At 42.2% G+C, this 23,346-nt stretch overlaps 1 protein-coding gene across 1 annotated transcript in view; it reads left to right on the top strand.

Moving 5' to 3' along the window:
* necab3 (N-terminal EF-hand calcium binding protein 3) overlaps window positions 1–23,346 on the top strand; it is a 74,054-nt gene that overhangs the window by 17,295 nt on the left and 33,413 nt on the right. Inside the window, exons 3-4 of the mRNA XM_061939665.2 lie at window positions 17,942–18,050; window positions 20,060–20,085. Of these exons, the coding sequence (XP_061795649.2) occupies window positions 17,942–18,050; window positions 20,060–20,085 (135 nt within the window). The remainder of the gene's footprint in view (window positions 1–17,941; window positions 18,051–20,059; window positions 20,086–23,346) is intronic.

Genomic DNA, 23,346 nt, shown 5'->3' with positions numbered 1-23,346 from the left:
CGTAACGACACACATTACGGAAATAACATTATTCTCCGTGCGTCGGCTAAATACAAATATATTCCACAACCCCACACATGTCTTTTTCAAAGCCTGCAGTGAAGAGAAAGGTTAGTGATGAGCAAAAGACAATTCCAGGAAAAGTGGGAGATGCAATATTTCTTTGTTGAGCACATCGGCACCCCGACGTGTCTTATTTGCCCAGAGAAAGTTGCGGTGCACAAGGAATACAATTTAAAAAGTCATTATACAACTAGACATGCTGAGGAGCAGTGTTGGGACTAACGCGTTACTTTGTAACGCGTTACTGTAACGCCGTTAGTTTCGGCGGTAACTAGTAATCTAACGCGTTATTTTTTTATATTCAGTAACTCAGTTACCGTTACTACATGATGCGTTACTGCGTTATTTTACGTTACTTTTTATGTAGTATAAAGTGTGTTTTATCGGAGCGCTGCGTTCTGATTCTTCTTGTGTCACAAGCCGGAGAAGAGAGAGAGACATGCGCTCTGTGTGGGTGTGTCTGAGTGTGAGTGTGGGGAGCGAGGGGGGGGGGGGGGGGGGGGGCGTGTCTGATCATGGCGGAGCCAGAAGTCGAGTTTGCTAACATGGAGATATTTTCACTACTTTTCTTTTGTCGAGCACAAAGAAAATAACATTTTAGTTAAATGTAAGTTGTGCTTTGGATCAAAGATGCCATCTACTGCCCAAAACAGCAATTCAAATCTGCTGAAACAAGCTACATAGCAACATGCTTCGACGAAGCTAGTAAAGAGAGACAGAGACTCTGATGCCACTTCACCTCCACCACCACCACCATTCACCGCTGAAGGTACACACTCTGTCAATCAATGTTCCCTCTAATTGTTCATGTGTGAGCAAACGCAAAAACTCCCTGAGCATTGAGTGGAGTCCATGTGAGCAACTTTAGACGTGCACACTGTGGCTACACCAGCAGCACACCTGTCCCAAACCTCACTAAATAACAACTTACATCTCCATCCATCCATCCATTTCCTACCGCTTGTCCCTTTCGGGGTCGCTGGAGCCTATCTCAGCTGCATTCGGGCGGAAGGCAGGGTACACCCTGGACAAGTCCCCACCTCATCACAGGGCAAACACAGATAGACAGACAACATTCTCTTATTATTATAATCAAATGACAGCAGTCATTTCCATTTCTAATATAAGTGTTTAGGCCCACTTATAATGACAATAACAACAAATATTGTTTTTCATGAACTGTGTACTTGTATTGTTTGTCTGGGTGGAGGTCCTGCTTTGGAAATAATTTGTACCCCTTTCAGACATTGCATTTAGTTCCCATTAAAACATTCACATGTTGCACAATGAGATGTAAGCAGGGGATCATGTGTACATTCCTGCAACTTCCTGTTTGTAAAAAATATATTTTTATTAGTATTTATTTAATATACTAACAGCATTTAATGATTAATATTTATAAATTAAGATTCCTAATAAATGACACTAGAATAAGCACACATTTGATTGGTAAATCATAGTGTAACGACCTGGAATGACACTTTATGTGTGGTGTTGGAGTTGTCCGACTTTTTGTGTGGCTGTAAACGCATCACTGGCTAAGTGCCATATGTGCAAGTGTTGGCGCACGTGAGAGAGCGAGCGGCTGCTGTTGATACAACAAAGTTGCTTTTGGTCTGGTTTGTACTGCAGAAAATGACCAGTTTTGCTAGATATCATTTTTTTTACTAATGTTTTGGTGATGTGTTTATGGCCGACAGTAAAGAGTTTTGCTCAGTAAAGTGATGGATGGAATTCATGTCCTCAAAGCGTCTCGACAGACGTTACAATATTTGAACAATGATGACGAAAACGGTTTTCTCTGTCGTGTTCGTGTCGTGTCGAAAATTGTTATGCGCTTATTTTCTTATTTGATTTTGTGCATGGCATAGATTTGCCGTGCGCAGAGGACGCTTGAGCAGTGCGCAATTGCACATGCGCGCTCCTGAGAGGGAACGTTGCTGTCAATTCTCTTATATACTCTTTCATTCTAGACTTCTAGAGTGTTTGATTATCACATCACTCTAAATGTATAGACTATAAAGTTCACAAACATAAAGAGGGATCCTAGTGGGCCAGGCCAATCTTTCCTTATCTCTAAACTAAAACTGGGGAAATGTGTAGTGTTCTGGGTTTCAGACATGATTTTGTATAAGAATTACTTGAGGAAGAAAATGCCTGGTTAGACTTTGTGTATGTAGTGTGTGCCTTTCTTGGTTTACATCTATGCTGTTATTATGCTGTTTGTTACTTATGTATGTTATGTTGCAGCTATTTAAAATAGTTTTGTCAATTTGTTCTGGCCAGAAACAAATTGGCCTTTGTAACATATCTTTGTCTTTGTGTGTTGTATGTAGACCACATGGCTTAGCAGAGTTGAGTGATGCAAATGCATGTCAAGTTGATCAACAGATTGTATTATTCTCCACTACAATAACAGTACTGAAATGAAGGCTAAAAGGGCATTAATTGGAGCTTTAAAAAAGAAAAAGAAAAAAGAAGTAACTAAATAGTTACTTTTCACAGTAACGCATTACTTTTTGGTGTAAGTAACTGAGTTAGTAACTGAGTTACTTTTGAAATGAAGTAACTAGTAACTGTAACTAGTTACTGCTTTTCAGTAACTAAACCAACACTGCTGAGGAGTATGCACAATACCAGGGAGATGAGAGAGTGAACCGGGTTGCAAATTTTAAAACCAGTCTACTGAGGCAACAAGATTTCTTTAAGAAAGCAACAGAAAAGAGCGATGCAGCAGTCAAAGCTAGCTACATGGTGAGTGAGATGGTTGCTAGGGCTGGAAAGCCATTCAAAGAAGGTGAATTCATTAAAAAGTGCATGCTAGATTTTTTTTAAAGAAATCTTTTCTTGTGGCCCAGCCTCACCCAGTTTCTGCATCCAGTGGCCCCCAGGTAAATTGAGTTTGAGACCCCTGCTCTAAAGTAGTCAGGCAGATGGGCTGTGACGACAAGGTAAGGAAGAGCAGCAGTTGATGGGGTTTTTTTCTGTTTACGGCTGCATGTAACTTCCACAGAGGTGCTGTCTCGGGTTATATTGCACAACATTCACTTCTATAATAGCAACTGACAATATCAAGACAGAGAAGACTGCGAGTTTGATATGAGTCATCCACCTCAAATAAGATATAGACACTTGTTTAGTTTAATACAATTTAACATAACATTTATTGTAAAATTGTATCAATGTTATTGGCTTTACAAAGATAATAATGTTCGATTTTGATTGACACTGTCAAGGCTGTTCGGGGGGCTACATTGCGGTCGTCTACAACCATTCATTTCTCGCTTTTGTCTTTTTAAAGAGTGAGACAAGGCTTTTGTATCAGAACTCATTAAAATGCACAAGTGTCTGCACCTTTTGTTCAAGGCCCTTCACTGTGCATCGTGCACAAGCAGATAATCAGTTTCTTGCTCAGAGGTTGCATTGAAGACAAGTATCTGAATGTTGATTTGAGGAAAAGACACAAAGGAAATAATTAAATGTGAATCCATTTATTTCAGAGTGACACTGTTGCCACCATAAAACATTTATTTATTGTACAGGGTAGTCTTAACCAGGGCCGCCCCTCCTTATATGCAGATCACACGCTGTGTGTAGGGTCCCACGATGCGTGAGGAACCCCATTTCTGTCACTTCGGAACACTCGTATCTCAAAGCTGCCTATTGTAATGAATTAAAATCAATGTCATCTGTGTTGGTACTCCCAAAACACACCACAATTTGTACATGTAGCATGCCTTTCAAAAAGAAAAACAAACTTTTGGAGAAGAACTACAGTTTGAAAATCAATACAAAATAAATTTACTACAAACAATTAAAGTAGTTTTATGAAATAATGTAATAATATTGTTCAGCAATTACCTTGTGTGCGTATTATCCCCTTCTTAGAATTGACTTGTGGTCATAAAGCTGTTATGTGTTTCTTTCGTGACATCTGGCAACATCGTCAACATGTCTTTGAGTGAGTGACCGGGGAAGTCACTTTTGGGAAGCTATACACAACAAGCAATATGTATGTCTGAGTACCAAAAGTTAATATTCGTAAATCAGGACGAGACAGAGAAAACTGAAACACATCAAAATTAGTATCTGCAGCTTGTCAATATTTTTATGGATAAATGTTCATCATTTAGGCGGCATACCACAGTGTCTAAGGATGGGAATTGAGAACCAGCTCCCAGGGTTTTGATCCCTGGGAATCATTTGATAGATTTGTTTACGATTCCCTTATCGATGCCTGTGGGCAAGCATGACTTCACCACGCACGGCGCCGTTCAGCAGCACAAACCTTAGAATTATTTGCGAGAAAGGAAGACCACAGGGCAATGTGCGATACTTGCAAAGTGAATATTGCATCAAACTGGGAAAATACTCGCTGAAACATTAGCAGACGCAGCACATGATAACGTTGAATGAATGACGCGTGTTCGATCCCCTCCGAGACGGAAGTGAATGACCACCAGCAGCGGCGGCAAAGTCAGCATATTGTCTGCTGTTAATACTGCAGGTAGCTAACTAACTAACACCGCCTATCGCGTTAAAACATGCTACTATAAACTGTAAACGTGAAATGAATGTTTCTCATGAATCACATGACAACACCGAGTAAGAGGTGTTCTGCACTGCTGGAGAAACTGTGATTAGTCAAAAATATCGCGTATGCTTCCTAAAAAAGCAGATATTTTCTTTAAAAAAAATAGCTAATATTCGTGGTTGATGGTTGAAAAAGCTTGTATTTGTCATGACGTAGTTGTACTTACTTTTAGCATTCTTTGTGTAATTGTCATTTGTCACAGAATAATTTGTTGTTATTTGTTTGTTACTACAGTAGACTATTTTATTATTATATTACAGTTATTTTCAAAACTAAATATTTTCTCCTGGCACCACATTGAGGCTGTGCGTCTTTTAAGACCTCACTGTTGTGTTTGTATTGCTTGTATTTTGACACGGGACTTCTTCCCGTAAGTGGAAAGCAGTGGTGGTCAACGAAGCCAAGATGGCTGTTATACAGCGCAAACTATCTGAGTATGCGATCCATCCATCCATTTTCTACCGCTTGTCCCTTTTGGGTCGCGGGGGGTGCTGGAGCCTATCTCAGCGCACATTCGGGCGGAAGGCGGGGTACACCCTGGACAAGTCGCCACCTCATCGCAGGGCCAACACAGATGGACAGACAACATTCACACTCACATTCACACACTAGGGCCAATTTAGTGTTGCCAATCAACCTATCCCCAGGTGCATGTCTTTGGCGGTGGGAGAAAGCCGGAGTACCCGGAGGGAACCCACGCATTATGCGAGGGTTTTATATAATTCAACAAAAAGCAGATATGTGCAAAAAGTCTAACCTTGCAGCGGAATAGATCCTTATATTTTTATTAAAAAAATATTTGTCAAGTGATATCATGGATTATCTGTCGATTGAGTTCCCGGACATATCGAACTAACTGTGCTTCAGACATCATTCTACACGACAAAACCCATGAAAGATTAGAAAAGCATGGAGGCCTACAACTTCTTTGTGTCAATTTGGTTCAGGAAATCATTGTCCTTTAGTGACAGCTGACTGAACCATGAAGCCAGGGAGAAAGACAACACAAGTTCTATAGAAGCACAATAAAACATGATCATGATGGTCTTGTCATCAATTTGCATGTCTTTTGTTGTTGATATGTAGAACTGGAGGTAAGACTCGCCACATCAGCATATGATATCATAAACAACTGAGCTGTGACTGCATATCAATTCGTCTTATGTGCTCTGACACATTTGTGTACAAAGTAAAAGGGGAGAAGTGGAAGTACCTTTCCTAACAGTATCACTGACCTTGACTTTCTCGTTTCTGTTTGTTGAAAATGAAGATACAAACAATATCAAGATAATACTTAAATGGGAAATACTAAACGAGTAAAGTATATTAAAAGTACATCAAACAAAACTAACAAAGTGGTGCGTTCTTCTACTCTGCTCCCGTGGACTGGAGTGCTATATTCGAGAGCCACTTTTGTCGTCGTTTCAAAAAGTCTTGCACTCTACCGACCTTTTTGATAACCTGTCGAGGAACTCTGAAGAAACGTTTATCCTTTTTGCGATTTGAACAATTCATACAGCCGAAAACAACACAAGCATAAGGCATGTTTTTCTTGGAGAAAGGCTAAATGGCGCCAAGTACCCATTGAGGACAGAGCTAGCTTAACCACCACGCATATTGAATGGGTTTGGACGTGAGCCATACGTGACGTCGGTAAAATCCAAGCAATACTCATGTTTTTTCTAAACTAAACAAAATTGATGCTCATCAATTTGTTTGCTATCCTTTTATGCAAATAAGAACCGATAAGAGAATCGATAAAGAACCAAACCGTTGAAAGTGGAATCGGAATCGTAAAAATGTCATCAATTCCCATCCCTAACGGTGTCTGGCTGATTAGGGACGGTTGGTGCACTTTGGCTTCATAATCCAATCCATTCATAATTCAAATGTCATAGAATATAGAGAACAATAAATAAGGGAATTTGCTGTTGGCCTTTCCATGGTCTGTGGAGGATCTGATAAATGCAACATCCTGTGAAACATGCGACTTGTGGAATATTCCCCATTATTCATTAGGGGTAATGTGCTAGGGTAACAGGTCAAAACTCTCAGGGACACAACTCAAGTGTGATTTTTTAATTTGAAGTATAGTTGCTTTAAGAAGTAACACAAATATGTAAAAAAAATAATAATCTGAAGACTTCATAAATTAAACTATTCTTAAATTGTATTTATGCAGTGATGTTGCAAGATACGCGTCCAAATCTGAACGGACGCACTAAAATCACTACCTATGTGTCATGGGAACGCAACTATTTTTTACCATTTTATTTTTTCTCACACCCAGTCCGGGGTCTCCGTTGTGGTATTTTAGGCTTCATATTGCGCCACACGAAGTTGGCCTGCCTGTAGTCCATTGTCTTGCTGAAATAAGCAGGGGCGTCCATGATAACGTTGCTTGGATGGCAACATATTCTGCTCCAAAACCTGTATGTACCTTTCAGCATTAATGGTGCCTTCACAGATGTGTAAGTTACCCATGCCTTGGGCACTAATACACCCCCATACCATCACAGATGCTAGCTTTTGAACTTAGCGCCTCGAACAGTCCGGGTTGCTCTTTTCCTCTTTGGTTCACAGTTTCCAAAAACAATTTGAAATGTGGACTCGTCAGACCGCAAAACACTTTTCCACTTTGCATCAGTTCATCTTAGTTGAGCTCGGGCCCAGCAAAGCGTTTCTGAGTGTTGTTGATAAATGGCTTTGGCTTTGCATAGTAGAGTTTTAACTTGCACTTACAGATGTAGCGACCAACCGTAGTTACTGACAGTGGTTTTCTGAAGTGTTCCTTTACACACTGATGTCGCTTTTTGATACAGTACCGCCTGAGGGATCCAAGGTCAAGGGCATTGCCGCTTACGTGCAGTGATTTCTTCAGATTCTCTGAAACCTTTGATGATATTACGGACCGTAGATGGTGAAATCTGACCAAATAAAGCTTTGTTCAATAATTCCTCGCCGGCGTCATCGTTGATCCATTCACAACACCAAGTCGACCTCAGGACGGGGATGACAAGACCAGCAATATACAACAAGCTCTACATCTAAGTCTGTGAATTGTATTTTACTGTCTATGTCTAATGTTAGTGCTGTCCTACTTTTCTGTTTTTTTATGTACCTTGTTGTATATAACATCAACCTGCCGGGGACTACAGATGAACATTAGCCTTTGGCTACAATCTGGCACATTTACATTTTATATGTTCATTGATGTGCATTGTCCCATATAGCACAATCAGCTCAAAGTGCTGGAAACAGTAAATGTTATTGTGCATTTATACTTTTTATTTATTGGGGAAGCAAATGGCACTAATTTGGTGGATTGGTTCTTATAATGTGTTTTGAATTTTGAGGCATATTCAGTTTTTTCATTGTAGGTTGAAGTTGTCACACACCATCAGATTTTTAGCTCTGTGTCTTTTGTAGGACAGTTAGGTCCAGTACATGTTTGTGGCTATGGCAATGCTAGCAGAGGGATTGTTCTGTGCTTCACATACTAAACTGAAGAGCACTTGAAACAAGTGCCCACTGCTGATTAGCGACCTACACGGGTCACATTGCGATAACACAACTGTGAAGTGTTGTGAGTGCTGCAGTTAAACACTTGACTTCTCCCATATGCTCAACGCTGGGCGTGTAGTTACAGTCTTAAGTAGGAGGAGGCGGCACACAATGAAATGTACTGATCTAGAGGAAACAAAGGGCTAAAAATGGTTGCGAGTGGTCCGGGTGCTGCCTCTGGGCCGAGGTAATTACATGGTGTTGTCTGCGTGGCTCCAGCTGAACAGATGGCGTCCGCTTGCCCTTGAGTCTTCTGCCTGGCCGAATCAGCCGAGTGGAACTTTGTGACAGGGTCGTTATTAGGGCAGACATCTTGGTGCGGGGCCTGATCAAATCCAGCAGGGTTACTGTAGATATTCTACTTAAAACATGCTTTTCTTGTGCTTTTCAGTTTGCGTGTTTAAGTCATACCAATCATACATATTGGAATGTGCCGATCGATCGGCCACCAATCAGTATTAGCTGATTTCCGTGAAAAGTCTGTGATTGCCATTGCTGTTTAGTGCCTTCTAAGACCCGTATCTCAAAACGCCAATTATTTGTGTCTGACACTGATTTATTTTTGGCTAGCAGCTCATTATGTGTCTCCATACAAAGTGTGGATCCGCTCCCATAAACTGATAGTATCACCTCCATCGTGGCAAATGAACGGCATTTGAAGTATCATAATCACGTATCATTATCACTAGAGGACGAGGCTAAACCTGTTACACACAAAGAGGAAGCCAGGAGAAGGCATGCTAATAGCTAAGCTAATTACCAATGGTGTGTCCAGTTTTTTTTTTTAGGGGTGGCACCTAGTTCTGCAGGGGTGGCACCCCTAGTGGTTAGAGTGTCCGCCATGAGATCGGTAGGTCGTGAGTTCAAACCCCGGCCGAGTCATACCAAAGACTATAAAAATGGGACCCATTACCCCCCTGTTTGGCACTCAGCATCAAAGGTTGGAATTGGGGGTTAAATCACCAAAAATTATTCCCGGGTGTGGCCACCGCTGCTGCCCACTGATCCCCTCACCTCCCAAGGGGTGATCAAGGGTGATGGGTCAAATGCGGAGAAATCATTTTGCCACACCTAGTGTGTGTGTGACAATCATTGGTACTTTAACTTTATATAACAGTCAGTCTACCCCAGGAGCAGCTATAGCTACTATAGTAGTTTACCACAGTTACCACCACCAAGTATGGAGTGAATCTTCTTTAAGACAATTGCTGACATGAAACAATATTGCAAAGCATTGAGCTATTACAGTACAGTCAGACAACTTGCAACAGTTGGTCCAAAAAAAAAGTAAAATTGTTACATTCATAAACCTTTATTTACAATTAGGCCCTCATCCATTCTTTACATTGCTGGCAACCGAATCATTTTAAATATTACATTTTTTGCCTTTAAGAGTATTTGCACAACAAATACATGACCTGGACTGAGTAGAACTAGAATCACGGTGGAATAACAAAAGAAGGTGGGACTGAGATAACGTTCAAAACAGATAAATGCACCTGTTCTTGTGTTGGCAGACAAACATTTTTAACACGCTTAAGTATAAACTATATTGTAACTAAAATGAGTTAGACTTAGTGTAGGACCACAGACGTCTGGAACCTGGTCAGTGTTTCCCACAGGACAGGCATCTATTTGTGGTGGTGTGGTTGGGGGGCGGGGGGTGGCGGCGGCAGCGGCGATGACCAAGAAGAACGCGGAGTTGGAATATAATTACAACACTTTATGTACATATTTATATACAGATTTGAACAATTAGTTATTCACTGAAATATATTTATTAATTGTGGTTCTTACAAAAAATATATCTTATAAAATATAAAAGCTAAAATGTCTCTTAAAGCTCTGCCCCTTTAATTAGTGCATACTAAATCATTTAACTTTAGCCTACTACTACAACCATATTATTTACCAGCAACATAAAGTGAAACAGAGGCAGAGGTGTCCTGCCACAGTCAGTCAACCTCCTCCTCCTCCTCCTCCTGCTGCTGAACAGGTCGCACTGGAGCTAGTCGCCCTATGTTTTGTCGTGGTCCTCTCTATAAGGCACATAAGAATATAAATTAGGACCCTTTTCATGAGAAAAGTGCATTTCTGTTCTGACCCTGCTTTATTTTTCAGTGTTTGCTGAGTCTCACCTGTTCCCTCCGCCCTAGCTGGCTCTACATGCTGCCTGTCTTCCTCCTCTCCTACAACATCTCCCTGCGTACTTACTATCCCTTCCTCCTCACCCTCTCTTACTGCCTCAGCTGCGCCAGCTGCCACAGCTGCGGCACTAGTTGAAGTCTGGAAGTATTGGAAGCAAATTAATTTTCACACTGATGGACGTCTGTTCACTTTCCTTATCAGATTTCTAAGTGTCTACACCGTTTTGATAATACCTCCTGTGGTCCGGACTGTAGGCCTACCTCCTCTCCAAGTTGAGCCCTTTTCGGCCGTTGAAAATATTTTCTATACTCATCTGTGTGAAGGAGTGAACATTCAACATTAGAATTTATTACTAACGAGCAGAACCGCTCTATGTACAGTGCCGTCTAACCTTAAGCGGCAGCAGCTCAACACATGCAGGGTTCAACGTTAAGGTTTTTTTCTACTTGCCCGACTTCTCAAATCTACTTGCCCCAATATTTTTACTTGTCCTGCCTAGGTTTTTTTCTGGCTGTGTAGTGCTCATGGCTTATATATTACTAAAATCCTTCCTCTTGACTATTTACAACACTACACAGTATTTATTATTATTATTATTATTATTATTATTATTATTGTTACGATCCGCTGCCCGGATCATAGTTTGTTTATGTTTGAGTCACATGTTTTCAGCACCTTGATTTTGTTTGTGTTCAGTTGCCATGTCAACTGATTACATTCACCTGCCTCTGGTTAGTGTTCGGGACGCGCACCTGTTGCCCGGGCACTAATCAGAGGGCTATTTAGTCTTTGCCCTGGCCTCACTCGGTCTGGCTTCCTAGTTTGTTCTTACACAACTGATGACGACAACTTTGATTCCCGCTAGCTTTTCACGCTATGCCATTTTGCCTGCTAGCTCCCACGCTAGTCCTTTTGTTTTTGCCTTTTGCTATTTGCACGTCTTTTGTTTGTTCATCGAATGATTTATATTTTAAATAAATCATTTTCCTACCTGCAAGCTGTGTCCGAAGCCGTCTGCATCCTTGGGAGAACCACACCCGCATCACTATGCGACCACGTCGTTACAGTAGGAAGCCAGCAAATAATTCTCCCGCGGCGGCCATCGAGAAGTTCGACGAAGGTACGTGGGAGGTGTTGCGAGCGATGGAGGCGGAAACTCTTCGCTATTCCCCCTCGGAGCGCCAGGACCTGATATGGGGTCCCAACGGAAAGCTGGTCCCAATCCACTCCGTTTGGCCCGAGGACATCGCCACACTCCCGCAGTACGGGACGCGTCAGCGAAGACGGAAGCCGGCCAGAAGGTCTTCCCCTCGCTGTCAAGACGCGCCGCTCCTGCAAACTCCTCCCCCGGACCGAAGCAAGCTACATGCAGCTCAAACTTCCCCTCCTCAGATGTTTGGCAACCCAATCGACCACTTTGCCAAACATTTCTCCGATTGGGCTGTCAGTCACATGGACAGCATCAACAATGACGTCATTTCATTGGCGCCCCCCAAAGAGGTAACTCCGCCCACTCCCGATGACGTCATTGAGCAAGAATTTTTTTTTCCATCTTCTGCTTCATTCAGTCAGCCACCTCCAAATGACTTTTATTCCAAGATAAAACATTATCAGGACATTTTTTTTAAGTGTAAGTCTAGTCAGTCACATTCTGATTTTCAGACTCCACCTCCAGTGAATTTGGTTCCGCCCCCAGTGACTATTGCTCCGCCCACTGCACATATTTTTTCCCCCTGTGCTCCCACCCAATCTCAAGTGAGGAGTGATAATAGTCAATTTGGACAATTTAAAGAGGAGTATACCCCCCTCCATACCTCCCCCCACCCACCCTTGAAGACGGTTCCAAACCGCAAAGAGCGCGTCTGGTATCCGCGTCTTGAGGGGGGGCTAGTACTGGGAACTGTGCTAGTGGGGTGGCACCATTGCGCTCAGCTAAACCGCAACCTCCTGCACGGCCACCGTCACCAGTCTTTCAGCGTGCTAAGCCGCAACCCCCTGCACGGCCACCGCCACCAGTCTTTCGGCGTGCTAAACCGCAACCTCCTGCACGGCCACCGCCACCAGTCCTTCGGCCTGCTAAGCCACAACCGCCAGCTAGGCCACCGCCACCAGTCTTTCGGCGTGCTAAACCGCAACCTCCTGCACGGCCACCGCCACCAGTCCTTCGTCCTGCTAAGCCACAACCGCCAGCTAGGCCACTTCCAGCTGCACCTTGGCTAGCACCTGTTCCTGCACCTCGGCTGACACACCAAGCTTTGTCTCCTGTACCTCCACCACGCCAAGCTCCACCATGCCAAGTTCCAAGGCTGGTTCCCACACCAGCGCCGGCTCCAAGGCTGGTTCCCACACCAGCGCCGGCTCCAAGGCTGGTTCCACACCAGCGCCGGCTCCAAGGCTGGTTCCCACACCAGCGCCGGCTCCAAGGCTGGTTCCCACACCAGCGCCGGCTCCAAGGCTGGTACCCACACCAGCGCCGGCTCCACGGCTGGTACCCACACCAGCGCCGGCTCCACGGCTGGTACCCACACCAGCGCCGGCTCCACGGCTGGTACCAGAACCTGCCTCCACGGCGACGACGTCTCCTCCTGCCTCCACGGCGACGACGTCTCCTCCTGCCTCCATGGCGACGACGTCTCCTCCTGCCTCCACGGCGACGACGTCTCCTCCTGCCTCCACGGCGACGACGTCTCCTCCTGCCTCCACGGCGACGACGACTCCTCCTGCTTCCACGGCGACGTCTGCTCTCTCCTCGTCTCCGGTGGGCTTTTCCAGGACGCCGCCACCTTCCTCGCCCTCATCGTCGTCTCAGCGACCTCGAGTGGTCTGGCTGCGCAAGCGGCGCTCTCTGAGGTTTCTGTATGGACGCCTGTGGCGCAAACAGCAGCGACACCCGAGACATAGACTTAGAACTCTGCGGCTGCTGAACTTCTGGCGCCACTCACGCCCACCTTCTCGGCAGCCACGAATGTGGCCTTTCCGTGGTCGCCCGCCTCGCCTGCGGCAGCGGTGTTCCACTCGCCGCCGCCACCTGACTCTTCCCCGGTGGATTCGGGGACACGTGGCCTGGCGACCCACCACCAAATCCTCCCTCCGCCCTCCCTGGACTCTTGAACTGTTTCTTGTTTTTTGGGTTCTAGTTTTATTTCATGTCAAGGGACATCTGGAATCTGTCCTTTAAGGGGGGGGTACTGTTACGATCCGCTGCCCGGATCATAGTTTGTTTATGTTTGAGTCACATGTTTTCAGCACCTTGATTTTGTTTGTGTTCAGTTGCCATGTCAACTGATTACATTCACCTGCCTCTGGTTAGTGTTCGGGACGCGCACCTGTTGCCCGGGCACTAATCAGAGGGCTATTTAGTCTTTGCCCTGGCCTCACTCGGTCTGGCTTCCTAGTTTGTTCTTACACAACTGATGACGACAACTTTGATTCCCGCTAGCTTTTCACGCTATGCCATTTTGCCTGCTAGCTCCCACGCTAGTCCTTTTGTTTTTGCCTTTTGCTATTTGCACGTCTTTTGTTTGTTCATCGAATGATTTATATTTTAAATAAATCATTTTCCTACCTGCAAGCTGTGTCCGAAGCCGTCTGCATCCTTGGGAGAACCACACCCGCATCACTATGCGACCACGTCGTTACAATTATTATCTATAATTACATTTAAATGGCATTGCATACATGTAAAATTAAATGCTATTTCACATTATTTGACCAGTAGCAGTTACACCCATCTGAACAGGTCAGCCACCTGTTTAAAGCCCGATCACAGTTGAAATCTTGAAATGAATGGCCTTTAATGGCCAAAACATTAACCTGGACAACATTTTAACAGCTGGTTGGCTCAGATTTTATTCTTTTCATTGCATTCACATGCTGCAGTGGACAGTGGACATTTTAGCTTGAGTATTAATGCGTATCTGAAGCACCGTCTCCACGTGTCTTTATTGACAACAGGGTTATAACCTGGACACGTTAGCTCGTCGGTATGAAAACAGGTGACTGTTACTACGTGCGTCTGCCCCGGCCCCCGAGTCAAACAGCGGCGGTGTTAATGAAGCAGTGTCAGGCTGCTCACCGTCAGTGAAACGCTCTGTGAAATCGCGGATTAACGTTAAATATATGACGAGCCGCGAGCGATGCAGCTATAACCTATCTACCTATAACCTATATTACCCTCGTATTTTGATCCGGTCGGTCCGTTCTTCTTTTACTCCGTCGTCGTTGTAGTCTTCTTCTTCTTCTTCTTCTGGCCCACCAGGTGAATTAAGTGCTATTGGCGGAGTTACAATGCATAGTAGGCTACCGCCACCTACCGCACCGGAGTTGTAACTACAAGGTACATTCACAGACAGAGTCCCATTGCTTTTATGAGCGGTCGAGCGAGTCAAAAGCCGAAAAATCCATTTGTGGCGGACGTAATTCTTTCGTGGCGGGCCGCCACAAATAAATTAATGTGTGGGAAACACTGCTGGTTGCTCGTCATCAGTCATCTTCAATCAAAAAAAAATGTATACGGATATGTGGGCGCTGATTAAAATTGCCCGCCACTACAATATGAAGTATAAATGATTAAACATTGAATATTAAAAGTATGTGAACCATTCCTACCTTGTTTACTTCCCTGACGACCTCCTTAAAGTTTTGTAATCCATCCGAACTATCTAGCCATCCATCCATTTTCTATCAATGTTCCTCAAGAAACTAAAATGCGTCAAACATGTCATGGAGTATAAAGAGTGTTTTTGCATATTATCCATCAGTCTTAGGTTAAATGAGTGTATTTTTGAATTGTGTATGGTACTATTAGACATTTTGTATAATGTCAACATACTGTATTTCAGTGGGCAAGTTGTTTTTTGGCATCACATATTTTAATGTTCTGTGTTGATTTTTGATTAATTGAACAATGAATTGGAAAGTTTGTCCAAAGCAGTACCTATATGATGAGTGTGCAAAATTGTTGTTAGTAATAATCGCTGTGGACCTCACCCATCGGGAGGCACCCTATATTACTATTTATTTTAATTCATGTTTTAAAAATAAACTTGAGACAATCCGCGGGCTGTAATTTGGGGACCCCTGAATTAAGCAATTCTTCTGCGTACCACTAGATGCAACAAATTATGTTAGTATCTGCTTTTAAATATTTAGGATTTTTAATTGATGACCACTTGAGTTTTAAGGAGCACATTCAGTATGTTGTAAAAAACTGAAACTTTTACTGGGATTTTATTATAGCAACAAGTCTTGCTTTTCTTTTACTGTGAAACAGAAATTGGTGGAAACAACCTTTTTACCTGTTATTGACTATGGAGATGTGTTGTACATGAATGCTACTGCTGGTTGTCTCCACAAGCTGGATAGTGTGTACCACGGGGCACTGAGATTCATCACCAACTGCGCTCCCCTTACTCACCATTATGTGTTATACTCAATGGTTAACTGGACATCTTTATGTGCTCGATGCCTCAATCATTGGTATGTTTTCATCTACAAAACCATTCTGGGTATCACTCCATCTTATCTGTCTTGTCTTTTAACAAAGAAACAAGGAAGTCACAATCTTCGTTCAATGAATGTTCTGCAATTTGTCGTCCCCAAAGTAAGAACTGAACTGGGCAAGAAAGCATTTAGGTTTTCAGCACCAAAGGCTTGGAATAACCTACAATCGAATATCAAACTTCAAAACCTAGTTGCGTTGAATGAGTTTAAAACTTCTGTGAAAGAACTGCAGTCTACCTTGTCTGTATGCACATGTGTCATCTGAGCAAGTTTTAATGTTGTAAATGTGATGTTTTATGTATTTGTTTACTGTTTTTAATGTAACCTTGCTGCTGCTGCCCTCTTGGCCAGGTCTCCCTTGGAAAAGAGATCTTTGATCTCAATGGGATTTTACCTGATTAAATAAAGGCTAATAATAAGATGGAACCTGAGTGGTGCACGTACCACAGTTTGAAAAACACTGCTTCAAATTGTTCCGCCTCTGAGTGGGGTGGCACCTGAGGTGGCCTATCAGATTCTAAGGGTGGCACGTGCCATCCCAGACCACCACCTAGACACGGCGCTGTTAATGGCGAAGCTAGCTTTTAAATAACACCAAGAAATAAGTGCTTAGTAAAGTTTAAGAAATGTAGATGAAATCCACGTTACAGCAGAAAGTTTGCAGCTATGAACAGAAAATTAACAAGTAGATTAATAAGAGTCTAAACTCTAGATCGTTTATATAATTTAAATATACTTGGTCGAAATAATCCAGTGTGTGTATCAGTGCTTTTTGAGCACATTCAACAAAACTGTGATAATAATGATAACCATGATAATTTTGGTCACGATAATCGTGATATTGGATTTTCATATCGTTACATCCCTATTATGCACCTTCCAAAAAAAATTGTTCGCCCGCGACGGGAAGCTAGCACGTTAAATAGAGTAGAGTTGGATTCATACTTGCCAACCTTGAGACCTCCGATTTCGGGAGGAGGGGTTGGGGGCGTGGTCGGGGGTGGGGCGGGGCGTGGTTGGGGGCGTGGTTACGAGGGGAGGAGTATATTGACAGCTAGAATTCACCAAGTCAAGTATTTCATACATATACAGTATATATATATATATATATATATATATATATATATATATATATATATATATATATATATATATATATATATCTACATCCTGAAAATATGCAAACAAAACTGTGTTTAGATAATTGATACTTCAAACTTGCATAAATAAATATTAAGGAATATAACATAATTTGGCTTCTGAGAGTTTCAAAATGTAATGAATAAAATGCTAAAGTTGTTGATAAACAAGCAATTATTTTAATAATTAAATATGGTCATTTTAAATTAATTATTATGATAATTTAAAATCAATTATTTCAAATATGTTTATTTTAATGTATAATTCTATGGCTGGATGTAATAAGGAGTCAGGAAAAAATACAAATAAAAATGCAATTAATTTTAATGTTTTTAGCAAAATATAGTAAACATGTATTTAGTTGGTTTTTTTTGTAAATTATTAAATATATTTATTTTTAGGTAAGATAAACATAATAATAAAATTTATCTCTAGTCTGGATGATTTAGTTCTTGTCACCCTGTTGTCCTCCCGTCATGAAAAAAGGCTGTCCTCACTCAGGTCCGCATGGAGCTGGAGGGTGCCTGGCTTCCAGCTCCGGCTGAAAATCGGGAGATTTTCGGGAGAATATTTGTCCCGGGAGGTTTTCAGGAGAGGCGCTGAATTTCGGGAGTCTCCCGGAAAATTCGGGAGGGTTGACAAGTAGGGTTGGATTGCTCACAGAGTTGATGACCATATGCAGTGGGTTTTTTTATCGGCCCCAATAAACTGTGACCATGTCGAAGTATGCTTGAGCAATGCACCCTGTGTGGCTCCTGATACTGCGTCATGAGTCACTGAATGTGGTAATACGTAGTGTCAAAGCGCTTTGAGAACCTTGAAAGTAGAAAAGCGTTATACAAGTATAATCCATTGACCATTTACTGCAGTTCAAGACTGGACAACGGTTTTAACAAGATGTCGCTTTCTGCGTTTGCTTTGTGTTGTCAGACGATGGCAAGCTGTCCTTCAAAGAGTTCAACGCTTACTTCGCCGACGGTGTCCTAACGACGGTGCAGCTGCAGGAGCTTTTCTTCTCCATTGACGGAAGACAGAATAAGTGAGTTTAATATAACGTCTATCAAGTTGAGGAAACATATTTTTAATGCAGTACATACATTCTAAAAGGTTCAGTCCAAGAACATTTATTTTGTTCAGAACATTTCTAACTGTACAAAACAGGGCTTCATGCAGAAAAATATATAAAAAGGAAGTGAATAAAAAAGAAAGTGTGACTTGTTTGAGTACATTTACAAAAGTACTTCAAATATGTATGAAATAGCTAATTGATTTGATATACAAAAAAAAATAAACCGCTTCAACAGTTTTTTTTCTTGTTTTAAAGCCAAACCTTATTTTGTTTATTATACTATAATAACTCAAAAACAGTGTGAGACTGTATTTTTTTTTTCAATAGAAAAATAATCTGAAAAAGAAAAGTTGTCTCATATTTATGGCGTAGAGATTTATTCATAGTGGATAAGCAAGTCAGAGCTTTTTGTCCTGTCACTCACACACGCCAGTGACCACAGAGGAAAAAATGTATAAACTATCAGCAAACAACAGAAGAGATATAATGTTAGTTACAGTATATGACAAGGGGCCATCTTATATCCGGGTCAACACGGCAGTAAATTTAGTCCCAGATCTGTTTAGTAGTCGCTCTATCTATATATCTGCCCTATCTGTCTGAACCAGGGGTCGGCAACCTTTACCAGTCAAAGAGCCATTTTGACCAGTTTCACATATTACAGAAAACAATGGGATCCGCAAAAAATTTTTGAAATTTTAAATGAATTAACACTGCATACAAAGTTTTTTCTTTGCTTTGTGCTATGTATAAACCAGGGATCTCAGATATGCTGCCCACACCTTTATTTGGACCTTGACAGTTGGTGCGGCACGCGGGTTTAAATGGATGGCGCTTGTCAGCGTCATGCGTGACGTGATGATACAGAATATAGCACTCACCACAACCAGCGTGCCTGATCAGCCACACGGTGTATGGGGCTTCCGCTTGCTCACGTAGGTGACAGCAATGCATACTTGGTCAACAACCACACAGTTTACACTGACGGTGGCGGTATAAAAAAAACTTTAACACTCTTACTAATAATGCGCCACACTGTGAACCCACACCAAACAAGAATGACAAACACATTTTGGGAGAACATCTGCACCGTAACACAACATAAACACAACAGGACAAATACCCAGAATCCCATGCAGCCCTAACTCTTCCGGGATACATTATACACCCCCGCTACCAAACCCCGCCCACCTCAACCGACGCACAGAGAGAGAGAGGGGGGGGGGGTTTGATGTGTGAGGGAGCAGGGTTGGGTTGGGGGCGGGGTTTGGTGGTAGCAGGGGTGTATAATGTAGCCCGGAAGAGTCAGGGCTGCATGGGATTCTGGGTGTTTGTTCTGTTGTGTTTATGTTGTGTTAAGGTGCAGATGTTCTCCCAAAATGTGTTTGTCATTCTTGTTTGGTTTTGGTTCAAAGTGTGGCGCATTATTAGTAAGAGTGTTAAAATTGTTCTATATGGTCACCGTCAGTGTAACCTGTGTGCTTGTTGACCAAGTATGCCTTGCTGTCACGCACGTGTTCAAGCAGAAGATTTATATTGTATAACAACTGTTGGGCTGGCACGCTGTTAATACAGGTTGTAGAGGGCGCCAAATGTTGTACCATCATGGCACGCCCTTATTATAGCTGTAAGGGTGAAAATCGGTGAATATTAATCCCGGAAGTTTTCTGCGAGAGGCACTGAAATCCGGAAGTCTCACGGGAAAATTGGGGAGTTCAGCAAGTAAGCTGCTGAGCCGCATCAGAGTGATCAAAGAGCCGCATGCGGCTCCGGAGCCGCGGGTTGCCGACCCCTGGTCTGAACAAACCAACGACCAAAAAAAGTTACATATGTTATCACGTATACCATTTTTGCTCCATGTTGAGATCTCAACTGTTAGTAACGCTCCAAATCCCAACCAACCGACCAAGCTGAATCTTGAGTACCTCATTTAAATGCATGCTGTTGCTTTACCTGATCTCCTCTGTTTATCCCTGCAGCAATCTGGACACTGACAAGCTATCAGGTTAGTAAAACGCTCGTCCGTCACCACCATTCGCCCCACATATTTCTTGCCTACTTCCTCGTGTGTGTCACCGACGGCCTAGATAAAGCATAATTAAATAGGGTGGAGGCTTGTAAATATGTCGTTCCCAGAATAAAAACGGCTGCATTATTTCTCGAAGCGGAAGGGGAACGCTTCCATTTGACGTCAAACAGATGTTGGGTGTATCGGGTTCTACCCTTCTAGCTCACATCCCAGCCACTACAGCATTAGGTACACCTGGACAATCGCAACAATACTGCCTTCACAAATTATACAATACTAATCCCTAGGTATTAATTTGGACAATATTTGTATCATTGCTGTAGTTTGCGGTGATGTAGAACCTTATTTAGCCAAGAGATGGGCGGTATGGCCTAAAACAGGGGTTCTTAACTTTTAACCTCCAGACCCAACTTTTCCAAATATTAACACAGAATTAGTAATGGTACTCCTGAATTGAATCGTATTCAATAATTATATTTAGAAGATAATGAAGAATGAAGATACAACTGAGATAATTGTTTTTGATGCTAAAAAAGAAAGGTTTAAAGTCATCCAACACCTTCAATCACTGTCCCTTAAAACCTCAAATAAAGCCAAATATCTTGGGGTTATTTTAGATTCTGATTTACATTTCGACAGTCACATCAAATCAGTAACAAAATCGGCCTACTATCACCTCAAAAATGTAACTAGACTTAGAGGGCTCATGTCAGCTCAAGACTTAGAAAAACTTGTACATGCCTTTATTACCAGTAGGCTAGACTATTGTAATGGTCTCCTTGCAGGTCTTCCCCAAAAAACTGTCAGGCAGCTACAGCTTGTTCAGAACGCTGCTGCTAGAGTTCTAAAAAAGACCAAAAAATGTGAGCACATTATACCAATTCTTAAATCCTTACATTGGCTCCCTGTACATCAGAGAATTGATTTCAAAATCCTCCTGCTCACATATAAATCAGTACATGGTCTAGGGCCGAAGTATATCACCAATATTCTCCCACTATATAAGCCCTCTAGATCACTAAGATCTTCTGAGACCAATCTGTTAGCGGTTCCCAGTAGGGGCCCTACTCAAGGCCAGGCCCCCTTCGACCGAGTATTTTAGTATGCATGTGCATGGACGAGCCAGTGTGCTCCACAACAAAAGGGATAGAGAAAAAGAAGGCACTTATTGATTACAACTAAATAAAAATGGCGGACCTCCGCGAAGCTCTTCGGTTAAATCTCTATCATATTGTATATGAAAATATCCGCTGATGTAAGTAAGGCAAAATGTTATTAAAGTTTTAGAAGGCAAGATTGTTTTATAAATATCATCCCCATGCCTCCATGATTTGATTTCACATTTTTGGGACTTATGCAGATGCCAAATATAAAAAACAGGTACCAACAGATAAAAAAAGTTGGTTTTGCATAATAGGATCCCTTTAAAGACCAAAAGCGTACGTCTGGTCTTCACAATAAAAGCGATGCATGCTAAATCCTGTCTGGCAAAACATATGCTGTGTTCTGTAATTATTTTGGTTTTGCTGTGGTTTTTATGACAATATGTTGTGTGTTGTATTTTATATTGGTAAATGTCAGTGACGTGCGGTGAGGTTGATGGCTGGTGAGGCACTGACTTCATCACAGTCAGATTTACAAACATATGAACCCTAAAGAGTATCTTATTCACCATTTGATTGGCAGCAGTTAACGGGTTATGTTTAAAAGCTCATACCAGCATTCTTCCCTGCTTGGCACTCAGCATCAAGGGTTGGAATTGGTGGTTAAATCACCAAAAATGATTCCCAGGCGCGGCGCCGCTGCTGCCCACTGCTCCCCTCACCTCCCAGGGGGTGAACAAGGGGATGGGTCAAATGCAGAGGACAAATTTCACCACACCTAGTGTGTGTGTGACAATCATTGGTACTTTAACTTAACTTTAACTTTACACACACAAACTGTAGCGCACAAAAAAGCACATTTAATAAAAAAAACGTTATTATGGTCTTACCTTTACTTATAAATGCGCCGCTGTTGTGCTGGATTAATGAACCCCCTGATGGGAGTGTTATATCAACTAAAGCCCTCACTTCAACTTTCCACGTGCAAGATTGAATCTATTTAAAAAAGTGTAACCGAGGGTTTCTAAATGTCGCCTATAATGTATGAAACTACAAAATAACAAACACGGAGGCTCCAGTTTACACGAGGACCACTTTATTTACGTTCTTTCAAAAATTTCCGCTCCACTCCAACGTGTCAAAATTCCGCTCTTAGCGCCTTCAAAATAAGAGCTCAAGGCATATACTGTATAACAGCGCATAACAGGAACTTAACATCACAAAGAGGAAAGCCCATAAAAATAGGTTACAAAAGTTATTTAATAAGAAGCCAAACGGTGCCAAAACAATAATGTTCGTGTTGGAGGAGTTGTGAATTAGGTACACCTGCAGTCTGCAGGTGTACCTAATGTTGTGGCCCTGCAGTCATTCACAACTCCTCCAACACGAACATTATTGTTTTTGCACTTTTTGGCTTCTTATGAAATAACTTTTTTAAATAGATTCAATCTTGCACGTGGAAAGTTTAAGTGTGGGCTTTAGTTGATATAACACTCCCGTCAGGGGTTGCCGTGCATTCTACGGCGGGGGTGCAGGAGGCGAGCCTCAGAGTGCGTCTTTTGCAGCCGTTTTATGATCGCTCAGCACAAGAAATACGTTACACACATACAGTTGTTGACAAAATACATTGTACATTATATACCTCAGCTAACTAAACTATGGAAATGTATAATATAGTTCATATAGCAATACGGTCTCACTGCACAGCAGACCAGCAGTTAGCCGAGTCCGTCCATGTTGAGGCACTGAGTGACGTGCCTCGACTGGCTGCTGTTCACCGCACCGTCTCTTCTCAGTATTTGAACGGCAAATGTGAAAATTCAGCGATTTTGAATAAAAATAATCTAAAACTGGTGAAGTTAAATGGAAAATAACTTTATAGTATAATCACTGGATACATTTAACAATTTAATATATATTTTTTTCTTTTTAAATTTTTTTTCTTTCCATGATGGCAGGTGAGGCCCCGCCTCACCTGCCTCTAGTGACTGCACGTCACTGGTAAATGTATTATTTAACATTGTATTTACACTATTGAAGTATTTAAATTACAAATTCATTCAACTTGCATGTCACAAAATCCTTAAGGTATATGTTTTATCTTTTTCAGTACCGCTTTGGTACTAGTATCAAA

The sequence above is a fragment of the Nerophis lumbriciformis genome, linkage group LG03 (assembly GCF_033978685.3).
Source record: "Nerophis lumbriciformis linkage group LG03, RoL_Nlum_v2.1, whole genome shotgun sequence".
Lineage (NCBI taxonomy): Eukaryota > Metazoa > Chordata > Actinopteri > Syngnathiformes > Syngnathidae > Nerophis > Nerophis lumbriciformis.
This window is presented reverse-complemented; position numbering and strand designations above follow the sequence as displayed.